The 12022-nt window shown below is 43.1% G+C and overlaps 2 protein-coding genes across 4 annotated transcripts in view; one reads left to right on the top strand and one right to left on the bottom strand.

The window, feature by feature from the left end:
• Nucleotides 1-153: 153 nt before the first annotated feature.
• On the bottom strand, nt 154-5518 carry ints5 (integrator complex subunit 5). The gene is made up of 2 exons (XM_049028695.1): nt 3920-5518; nt 154-3489 (listed from the first exon to the last, which is right to left on the bottom strand). Exons 1-2 carry the CDS (start codon nt 3988-3990, stop codon nt 501-503), a joined length of 3060 nt encoding a protein of 1019 aa, XP_048884652.1. The 5' UTR covers nt 3991-5518; the 3' UTR covers nt 154-500.
• A 922-nt stretch (nt 5519-6440) lies between these two features.
• LOC125750609 (phospholipase A and acyltransferase 3-like) overlaps nt 6441-12022 on the top strand; it is an 86093-nt gene continuing 80511 nt past the window's right edge. The window contains exons 1-2 of one of the 3 annotated variants that reach the window (XM_049028703.1): nt 6476-6591; nt 9823-9959. The gene's annotated coding sequence lies outside the window, so the exon portion shown is untranslated. Of the gene's footprint in view, nt 6592-9822; nt 9960-12022 lie in introns of all 3 variants that reach the window. The other 2 variants (XM_049028701.1, XM_049028702.1) reach the window with 2 other exon arrangements.

Below are 12022 nucleotides of genomic sequence, written 5' to 3'. Positions count from 1 at the left end.
ATGTCAATCAGAGGGAGAGCAGGATGGGGTAGGCAAAGAGGGATTTCCTCACAGGGATAGATAAAGTATCACTACGGAATGCGACTGAGATCACCGGAACCATCTTTCGTTAAACAACCACTCAAACCACCATATACAACAACACACCAGCAAAAATCTTAGAAATTTTTACTTTCTCTCAGTGTAATAGAAAAAGATGGTTTACAAGAAATACCAGAAATTAATGAAAGCCTACACAAACTGCAGCACTGTACTTAAATCATAGCATAATATGCAACAAGTGTCCGGCTGTGTAGAAATGTTATATTCTGGCAAAAATGCATCTGAAGCAATGTTCAACATCTGCTTGCATAAGCAGACATGAAAAAAACTGTAACATGTAAATTTGCAACAGTGTAACTAAATGCTACTCTAACTTCCAAAATCCACAACATAACCCCCTTCCATCTTCCAGTTCCCATGTGCCATTAGCTCCGACAGTGTCACTGTCCTTCCCTCTTCTATGACAGCTGGAATCGCCAGCACAAGTGACCCAACTGGTCAATGTTTTTGTGTAGGACGCTGTAAAGTGGAGCAAGGTAGCGAGAAAGATCTCCATCCCTGGAAAAGTCTCTGTAGAACAGACCTTTGTCGGCACTGAAAGAGAACTTTTGTGGCATGGGGCTGTTCCCTCGCATGTACTCCCACACGGCCAGTAGCAGGAGACGGACCTCAAAGGGTGTGAGGTGGGGGATGATCTCATGGACGTTGCTCAGCACAGGAGGCAGAAGCTGGCCCTCTCCCATGCAGGACACCAGGAGACAGGAGGCTTGGAGGTGCCAGGGGGAATCAAGGGTCAAAGGCTCTCTGGACGACTCCCAGTGGGCCAGAAGCGTGGCAAGCAGGCCCCGTAGAACCACTGAGCAATAGCACAGTGCAGGCCGGCCGGCAGCAACCACACGCAAGAGGTGAAAGAGGACGGGGTTCTGTTCGAAGCAGCGGCGGATGTGGATATCTCTCTCTACGGTGGTCCTGGCGTGCTCCTCCGGGGGCCAGACGAGCTCTCCATTCGCCACGTCAGGACACACGTTCTCCACCAGAGCCATGGCAATCACCTTCGCTGCTTCAGCACTAATGGGTGCCGGTTCTTCAGGAAACGGGTACCGGGTGCCCCCAGTGCCTGCACCGTTGCCGGCGCCGCCGCTGCTCGAGCCGCAGCAATGAACGGCCACCGCTAGCAGGATCTGCACGTTCTGAGTGACCTGATCCGGATCGGACTGCGGAAAGGAGTGGGGTGTTTTCAGCCCTCTCCCTATAACCCCGGCGTGAAAAACAGACCACACGCTGCCAGAGAAGTTAACTGTGGTCCCAAACTTGCAGTTGATATCAAGCAAAGAAGCTCCTAAGTCTGGTGTTAGGGATGGAGAGAATGAGTCTCCATCAGAATTTTCTCTTTGGCCGCCAAACAAGTCAGCATTCCCCCTGTGCAGAGCACCTTCCACCAGCTGCTGGAGAACTGCCTTCTGGGTAAGTGGGGAGAAGGCGGCCAAGCGGGACAGCAAGCGGGTGGAATAGCTCACCTCTTCTCCCCCCGTGTCTTTTCCTACACTGGCTCCAGCCCTTCGTCGCAGGGCCAGGAAGAAGTGCGCCACCGCTGCTCGAGAGATGACAAGCAGCTGGGCGGGAGAGGCGGCGCGGGACAGTTGGCTGCAGGACAGGAGCCGTGCAGCAGCTCGGGACACGGCCGGGTTTCCGTTAAGGAGTAGCGGGCAGAAATCGTGCAGGTAGGAAGAGATGGCGGCGCCAACCTGGGACGCCATGGAGGACTGTGCCACCGCGCCGGCTCCCTTGGCCTCATCGTCGCTGCCGTGTATGACAGACGCAAGGTTGTTGAGCAGCTGCCCAAGCTCCTTGCAGCCCAGGCTCTGGGTGTGGATCTGAGCCACGCAGCGCACGACGACCGCCGGAAGGAGTCCAGGCAGACAGGTAGATAGAGGGGCATGGAGCTGAGATGCTAGAGCCAACTCCTCCGGGCTGCGAGCCAGAGTCAGGAGTCGGCACAAGGCTTCGGTGGCCACGCTTGGGCCCCCGTACACGGAGAGCAGGCAGAGCAGCTGGTGCAGCCAGAGGTGCCGCTTACGTTCCAACCGAAGGGTCTCGGCACAAAGTTCCCCCACATGCCCCCGCAGCTCCTCCAGGAAAGGGATGATGCGCGGCGGCGACGAGAAGGAAGAGGAAGACGAGACGGGGTAGACATCTTCACCGTCGGGCCGGTTATAGACCAGTTTGTGGAGGTGCAACAGGAGCAGCTGCAGCAGCCGGTCGCAGGCTTCTCTCACGCCCTCCTGCGGAGCTGGCACCGATCCCGACATTATGACTGAGGCTGGAGTGGCAGTGTCCACCAAGAAGCGCAGAACACGTGGCCCGCCAGCGGGGCTCTGGCTGATCAAGTGCACGGTGAGGCCCACCATGTTGTCCAGCTCCTCACGCTGGAGAGCCTGGAACTGATCTTGCAGCTGCAGCAGCACCGGGGGCCGCAGAAACTCCACCAGCTCAGCAGAGACGGCACCAAGCAGGGTGGGCGAGAGCGCCGCTAGCTGTAGAAGAAAGGGCACCGTGGCGCGGCGCAGCTGGGGAGAATTGTCACGCACCACGGCACCGGCAGAGGGTTGGGCAGGACAGAGGCTCTCCTGAAACATCCGCAGCAGCTCCTTCTTGATGCTGTCGGCATGACGCGACGCCAGATGCCCCAAGATCCCCACCACGGAGCCAATTTTGGGAATGCGGCAAGTCTTCTCCATCGAGGTCAGGGCCACAGAGCTCTGCTGATTTGGGATTTCAAGGGAGGCGGCAGAACCCTGGTAGCCATGGGCGCAGAAGTCTTTGAGTCCACAGGCCAGTACACGACTGATGATGGTGCCCGGGAAGGAGGAGCCGATGTGGGCGACCACCCAGTCGAAATGCGGAGAGTGCTGCACGGATGTGTCCAGCAGAGCATCCACGCAGGCATCCGGGCACCAGGCCAACATGGCCGCCAGGCACTGCGAGTAGCTCTCCATCAGAGACCGTGTGGCTGAGCAAGACATCCACAGCTGCAGCAGCTCGTTCAGACTGGAGGAGTGTGGAGCTCCACGCCGACCTGCATGCTTGCTACTGAGCTGGCCTAGGAGCTCCACCGCCCAGGTAGACACCAGTGGGGCCCAAGCTTTGGGGTTCAGTCGGATGAACTCAGAGAGGACACCGTGGATCTCCTGGATCACATCCTCCAGGCCCAGGGTGCCACCACTGCCGATGCCACCATCGCTCTCCCCCTCCAGGTCTTGCAGGAAGGTCAACACATACTCATCATACACCCCCCTCAAGTGCTCTAGGGCCGCGCCCCGGCAGGCTGGTACGGTCCGCAGCAGACGGACGGCACAGCGAGCATGGTCCCGCATGCTCAGCTTTCGGCCTTGAGCCTGGTCCACCCCACTGATGAAGGCCTTTATCTCTAGGGCCAGCTCCTGAGGGCTAAGATTCAAAACAACAATGGAAGATGGGGGCGAATGGATATGAAAAGCAAAATAATAAAAAGGAAGTGGGGGCGGGGGGACAAATGAAAGTAGGACACAACATAGAATTATTTGGCATGGTTAAGTAACACAAAATGCAGAAAACGATTTATGTGCAGTAATTTAAGGTTGCACACTGCATATGAAATATATGACCATCATTAAAAACCATTAAGCAGCAGACATAAAAAACATAATTTGTGACATGCAATGCTGAAAAAACAACAAAAGAAAACCCATCCAAATAATTTATTTTGCAGTCAATAGTCTAACTAAAAATAACCGCTTAGCACAGGGAAAATGTGACATAAGTCACTTATAAAAATGTTATAATGTGGTCTTCAACCCAAATAAACCATACTGGTATACAGAAAAAGGAAGTACTTTACCTGATACTAGTCTGTAGTGGCTGCGAGGGCTGCATTGCTGTAAGTGGCGCTCCGTCAAATAAGGCAGACATCGTTCAATTTTTCCCAAGTGTAAAACATTCAAACTAATTTCCAAAAAAATCCTGTAATTACAACACCGTATATAATCGATAGTGCCTGGACGTTAAGTAGCAAAGACAGACGAGTTTGTTTCCTTTGAAATGTAGCCGCAGAGAAGACTGCCTACACTGCTGTCACATTTTAAAGATTCCCACTAGGAAACAATGAATGTGCACATCAGGTTCCGACTGCTTTTTAAACCGGTTTACTAATTTCTATTCAGGTTTATTTAAGAAGACACTGAACACCGTATTAAATGCATCATAGACTAGAAAAGGGGAAATGTTCGGCTAATTTCAACTGCATGTAAATGACAGCTACTTATAAATTGCATATGCAAATCTTGTTAGGTTTTAGTTTCTCACTTTTCATGATTAAGCCTGCAAATACAACGAATCCTTTGAGGATTTTGTGATTAGGAAAAAATCATATTAAAGGTAACCTTTGCTTGACGAACGTTCACTTTACGACACTTTGCTTTTACGAAAGACCTGCATTACCACCCGTTTTAACTAAGCGAAAGAAATCCGAAGAGATTATTCGCTTTTACGAAAAAAGTAGTAAAGCAAAAAGTGCTTAGCATTTGTTTATCAGCGAGTCAACTATTCATGCGCTGAATAATTCGGGTGAATAGTTTCTGCGCTGAATAGTTTCGGTTAACGACGGAACAAAGATGGTTACGTTACATTATAAGCAGAGCTGGAACATTCTTGTCGCTTAGAGACATCTGTCGTAACGTCGTAGCGCTAGGCTTTTGTGGTGATGCTGATATAAACAAACCAACTACCCTGCCCGTCGTATAAAATATAGCACTGTCAGTTATGTACACGATATAATACTTCATAATGATAACTATAAATTGAGCAACTATATTACTGGTTCAACTATTTACTATAATGTACATTATATTATTTTAGAATGTACTCTTTCTACTTATAGCAGGTTATACCATCTAGGTTTGTGTAAGACTATGACATTCTCACAATAGCCTAGTGTCATATTTCTCAAAATGTATCCCTGTTGTTAAGCAACACATGACTTTATTTATTCTTGTAGATGAAGATACACTGTACATACATTATTTCTACTTTATATGGGTTGTGTATTTATCATTCTTGCTTATACTAAATGTTAGTGTTATTTTTTTGTGTGTGTTATTTGAATTGATTCCGTATGTTAGTTTTTCGGTCTGGGAATGCTAAAAAAAATTCCCTATATAAACTAATGGTTTAATGCATTGCTTTAAAGAGAAACTCATACTCCTTCAGGGTGTGACCAGCATTTGCAGTTCTTACTGTCTGGTAATTTATAGCTGTAAATCTGGAACACAAACTGAACCTCAAATCAAAAAGTCTGTGATGAGTACAGTATACGGATGTGTAGTCATTTATAAGATGGACGATTTACCAAGTATTTATTCAGTATTAGGGTAGGGCATGGTGTAGATGGAAAAAGGGGACAATCCGTGTGGGCTCCAAGACAAAAATGATTTTATCAAGGCCGTAATTATATAATTTTTTTTTTTTTTGGGGGGGGGGCAATATTCAGATGTGCTCACAATACCCCCCCCCCCCCAACATGTATTATAATTACAGCCTTGGTCCCCCTAGTGTTGGGTCCACAGCCATGGCCTTGGGTATTATTAATAAACAGAACTGAACAGAAAAGGAGTAAACCACAGAAGGAGGAACCGCAAGAGGTCACAACTAAAAGAGGAGAAATAACTAAAAAGAACCATGAATAAACATACTAGGAAAACTAGGCAACACTAGGGAGTAGGGTTAAGGAGAGAGGCGGAAGCAGGCTGACCAGTGACGCATGCAAAATATACCAGTATGAACGAAAGCGAATGGCCAAAGCAGAAATTAAAAAAACAACGAGCTTCATTTGCATAGGATACCATCGTCAAAGACAATATTTCAAGCTAAACAGGTCTAGATAATATTCATCTAGAAATAACATACAGCAGTAAGCGTGGTAGTAGTTGTAGTGATGAATAGAAAAAAATATATAAATGTATACTCACCCAGCCAAGCAAATGCAGTTTGCTGTCAGTATATAATTGTTCAAATTGTTAATGATTTTGTATAGTTGAGGTTTATGTTAGGCAAACGTTGGTCTGTAGTTTATATGCCTTACGTTTTTCTTTTGTGTATGTGCTTGGTTTTTAGACCGGGCAGACGAAATTGCCCGGCCACTGTAACTTGGGCAATTCAGTCGGGTGCTTAACCCACTGATCCGACAGGCGAGTATGGATTCGGAAATCTAACCCAATTGCTAAACGTTAATTTATTAATGTATGATGATTTATCCTTTACTAGAAAAGCATTAAAATAACCGGAGAAGTCGGTTATTTAGTGTATGATTCGTGTATGATTTTGGCACTCACACCTAAATACCGCTATTTAAAATCAGTCTCTTTCTGCCACCACTTAGGCTCCGCCCACAACATACGTCAGGGTCTAAAAGGAGCCGAGCAGCTGATCGGTCCTGGTAGCTCGCGCTGTGGCGCTCGAGGGAAACGGTCACGGTCACGGTGGGATACCATCTCATCTCCGATCTCCTCTATTCGGGTAAGTATCCTTTCGGCTTCCAGTTTCCCCTAAAAAGTAAAACCTGCGTTCCTAAATTATCAATCAAGAAAGGAAAAAGATTCACAAGCCTAAATGAGCAGATCGAACGACGCAAAATGTTAAAATTATATGATGAGCTACTTCATAAGTAGTCGGAAAGGTTCTTGTCGTTAGCTAGCTAAATCTGCTGAAGAAATAAAACGCTATATTTAGCAACTTGTCAGTTATCTACGAAGGTGGCAAACGGCTAGCTGCACATTTAGCAAAACATGTTTTACTTCTTTTACTTGGAATTGTCATCAGATCGACATCTAAGAGTTGGTTAACCGGGTAGCTACAATATCCTAGTGGGTTGATAATATTCACTTTGTTTAGTTTGGAAATTCCGCAATAGCTTATCACCGGTAGAGTTAAAATGATAATTATCAGCCTCGCTAAACCTTGAACCAAGTTTAAGATACACGGGACTGATTCAGCAGTTACATTGTTGTAAATGTCAAAAGTCAAAGTGTCAAAAATATAAATCTGCGCGGATGAATGGAAGTGCCAGGTAGGTCCTTTTATTATACATTTAGGGGTATAGTTGTGCGAATACGAAAGTTAAAACTTTGAGGCAAACTGATTTAAATCGAACGAATTTCATTTCGCGTTTCTCATTTGGTTAATGTTGCACCTTGTATTTGTGATTATTACACATTAGTGTTCATCGTAGATATCTATTCCTTATTTATGCTGGCTGGAAAGTTGCCAAACGATGTTTTGTTACTCTGTGCAGTGACCGAAAAAAATTGTATTCATATTTGTTTTTCAGTGTTTGAGGATTCAAACGAGCGGTATTTATTCCTCTGTCTAGCAAGTTGTAATTGTATTAAAATCAGGCCAGAGACCAAACTGTGAGATCTTCATTTTAGCTATATTTGGAATAAAATATTTTTATATATATATTTTTATAAAGCTCTTAACTGTAACACAGTACTTGACGGAGCACAAATACTTAGTAATAAGTTACTACTGGAGCACAAATCTTGAACAAATACAGTCGCTACTTGAGATACGATGCGTCACAATTCATTAATGAACAAACATAAGTATTTGACTTGTGTACGTTATTACTTGTTCATTCAGTAGTTCCTTCAGTAGTTCACGAAGATTTACAAAATTAACAGATATAGTAACAAATATAGTAAATATTTGCGATAAAACATGTCACGATTTATTGATGTTTAATTCACATGAGATGAATATATAACTAAGACTAAGTTTGTGGTTAATTAATACATAATAATGTAATACTATATTAATTGTGCCCTGTCAAGTAAAGTGTTACCCTTTTAACCTGCTACAACCACTGGCTTGGATTAAGTGATTGAGGACAGAAAAAAGATTGGTGCATCCCTGAAAGATGCAAAGAAGATATCGAATAGGCTTTAGATTAATATTGCTTTCATAACGTGACAATAATGACAACTTGGTAAATATATATGTATTTACCTTATTTGAAACCTCAGTTTTCAACTCAATCATGATTCTCAATTCTCAGCTTGAAAGGTCTTTACAGAGGAACAGACCTTTGACTGTATACACTGATTTACAATTCTACGCCATAACCTGACGTGCACATCCCTCCTGAAAAGTACACTGCAACCACGTCTCAGCGATGCAGACTGCAAGAACTGCACGCTTGGTATTGTTCGTATTTTTATAGGAGCGAAGACAGTATACACCCCGATGTACTTATATTGGCGACTGAACCTGAGGCGTTAGTTATATCTAATATTAAATAGTGTATTTAGTTAATTAGATATAACGCTTTGGTTTCACTTTCTCTCGCTTCTCCATAATTTGCGCTATAGACTCGCTGCTAGCATTAGCAAACTCCGAGTACTCTGCACTGTGATGCGTCTTCTGATGTTTGATCAGATTCCGTGTGTTAAATGACGCGCTGTCCCTTCCTCCCCTTGAATCTCTAGCAAAACAGATCTTACAGTCTGTTTTACTTCTGTCGTTGTCCCTTATCTTAAAATACGGCCAGATCGCTGACACCTTCCGTATTGTCTGCATTTATCCTTCCCAAATGTTTCCGGTTGACAAATGTCTCGCTAGATGCCAAAATTTGATTGGACAGCAAAAATAAGACAAAAAACAAAAACGCGGCTTTGAATTTTAATGTAATGTTCCAAACTGAGTGGTATCAGGAAATTTTTACGACTTTTGGCCCGATACCTAATGTCGGTATTGGTGCATCCCTAACATCTTTTCACAGTTTATTTACTTAATAATTTCATATCATATAGTTTGCATTCTCTGATTCCCATATTCTTGTGATCAGTTCGATGATCCACTAATTGCTCACAATACCCCCCCCCCCCCAACATGTATTATAATTACAGCCTTGGTCCCCCTAGTGTTGGGTCCACAGCCATGGCCTTGGGTATTATTAATAAACAGAACTGAACAGAAAAGGAGTAAACCACAGAAGGAGGAACCGCAAGAGGTCACAACTAAAAGAGGAGAAATAACTAAAAAGAACCATGAATAAACATACTAGGAAAACTAGGCAACACTAGGGAGTAGGGTTAAGGAGAGAGGCGGAAGCAGGCTGACCAGTGACGCATGCAAAATATACCAGTATGAACGAAAGCGAATGGCCAAAGCAGAAATTAAAAAAACAACGAGCTTCATTTGCATAGGATACCATCGTCAAAGACAATATTTCAAGCTAAACAGGTCTAGATAATATTCATCTAGAAATAACATACAGCAGTAAGCGTGGTAGTAGTTGTAGTGATGAATAGAAAAAAATATATAAATGTATACTCACCCAGCCAAGCAAATGCAGTTTGCTGTCAGTATATAATTGTTCAAATTGTTAATGATTTTGTATAGTTGAGGTTTATGTTAGGCAAACGTTGGTCTGTAGTTTATATGCCTTACGTTTTTCTTTTGTGTATGTGCTTGGTTTTTAGACCGGGCAGACGAAATTGCCCGGCCACTGTAACTTGGGCAATTCAGTCGGGTGCTTAACCCACTGATCCGACAGGCGAGTATGGATTCGGAAATCTAACCCAATTGCTAAACGTTAATTTATTAATGTATGATGATTTATCCTTTACTAGAAAAGCATTAAAATAACCGGAGAAGTCGGTTATTTAGTGTATGATTCGTGTATGATTTTGGCACTCACACCTAAATACCGCTATTTAAAATCAGTCTCTTTCTGCCACCACTTAGGCTCCGCCCACAACATACGTCAGGGTCTAAAAGGAGCCGAGCAGCTGATCGGTCCTGGTAGCTCGCGCTGTGGCGCTCGAGGGAAACGGTCACGGTCACGGTGGGATACCATCTCATCTCCGATCTCCTCTATTCGGGTAAGTATCCTTTCGGCTTCCAGTTTCCCCTAAAAAGTAAAACCTGCGTTCCTAAATTATCAATCAAGAAAGGAAAAAGATTCACAAGCCTAAATGAGCAGATCGAACGACGCAAAATGTTAAAATTATATGATGAGCTACTTCATAAGTAGTCGGAAAGGTTCTTGTCGTTAGCTAGCTAAATCTGCTGAAGAAATAAAACGCTATATTTAGCAACTTGTCAGTTATCTACGAAGGTGGCAAACGGCTAGCTGCACATTTAGCAAAACATGTTTTACTTCTTTTACTTGGAATTGTCATCAGATCGACATCTAAGAGTTGGTTAACCGGGTAGCTACAATATCCTAGTGGGTTGATAATATTCACTTTGTTTAGTTTGGAAATTCCGCAATAGCTTATCACCGGTAGAGTTAAAATGATAATTATCAGCCTCGCTAAACCTTGAACCAAGTTTAAGATACACGGGACTGATTCAGCAGTTACATTGTTGTAAATGTCAAAAGTCAAAGTGTCAAAAATATAAATCTGCGCGGATGAATGGAAGTGCCAGGTAGGTCCTTTTATTATACATTTAGGGGTATAGTTGTGCGAATACGAAAGTTAAAACTTTGAGGCAAACTGATTTAAATCGAACGAATTTCATTTCGCGTTTCTCATTTGGTTAATGTTGCACCTTGTATTTGTGATTATTACACATTAGTGTTCATCGTAGATATCTATTCCTTATTTATGCTGGCTGGAAAGTTGCCAAACGATGTTTTGTTACTCTGTGCAGTGACCGAAAAAAATTGTATTCATATTTGTTTTTCAGTGTTTGAGGATTCAAACGAGCGGTATTTATTCCTCTGTCTAGCAAGTTGTAATTGTATTAAAATCAGGCCAGAGACCAAACTGTGAGATCTTCATTTTAGCTATATTTGGAATAAAATATTTTTATATATATATTTTTATAAAGCTCTTAACTGTAACACAGTACTTGACGGAGCACAAATACTTAGTAATAAGTTACTACTGGAGCACAAATCTTGAACAAATACAGTCGCTACTTGAGATACGATGCGTCACAATTCATTAATGAACAAACATAAGTATTTGACTTGTGTACGTTATTACTTGTTCATTCAGTAGTTCCTTCAGTAGTTCACGAAGATTTACAAAATTAACAGATATAGTAACAAATATAGTAAATATTTGCGATAAAACATGTCACGATTTATTGATGTTTAATTCACATGAGATGAATATATAACTAAGACTAAGTTTGTGGTTAATTAATACATAATAATGTAATACTATATTAATTGTGCCCTGTCAAGTAAAGTGTTACCCTTTTAACCTGCTACAACCACTGGCTTGGATTAAGTGATTGAGGACAGAAAAAAGATTGGTGCATCCCTGAAAGATGCAAAGAAGATATCGAATAGGCTTTAGATTAATATTGCTTTCATAACGTGACAATAATGACAACTTGGTAAATATATATGTATTTACCTTATTTGAAACCTCAGTTTTCAACTCAATCATGATTCTCAATTCTCAGCTTGAAAGGTCTTTACAGAGGAACAGACCTTTGACTGTATACACTGATTTACAATTCTACGCCATAACCTGACGTGCACATCCCTCCTGAAAAGTACACTGCAACCACGTCTCAGCGATGCAGACTGCAAGAACTGCACGCTTGGTATTGTTCGTATTTTTATAGGAGCGAAGACAGTATACACCCCGATGTACTTATATTGGCGACTGAACCTGAGGCGTTAGTTATATCTAATATTAAATAGTGTATTTAGTTAATTAGATATAACGCTTTGGTTTCACTTTCTCTCGCTTCTCCATAATTTGCGCTATAGACTCGCTGCTAGCATTAGCAAACTCCGAGTACTCTGCACTGTGATGCGTCTTCTGATGTTTGATCAGATTCCGTGTGTTAAATGACGCGCTGTCCCTTCCTCCCCTTGAATCTCTAGCAAAACAGATCTTACAGTCTGTTTTACTTCTGTCGTTGTCCCTTATCTTAAAATACGGCCAGATCGCTGACACCTTCCGTATTGTCTGCATTT

This window comes from Brienomyrus brachyistius, chromosome 10 (genome assembly GCF_023856365.1).
Source record: "Brienomyrus brachyistius isolate T26 chromosome 10, BBRACH_0.4, whole genome shotgun sequence".
Taxonomy (NCBI): domain Eukaryota; kingdom Metazoa; phylum Chordata; class Actinopteri; order Osteoglossiformes; family Mormyridae; genus Brienomyrus; species Brienomyrus brachyistius.
This window is presented reverse-complemented; position numbering and strand designations above follow the sequence as displayed.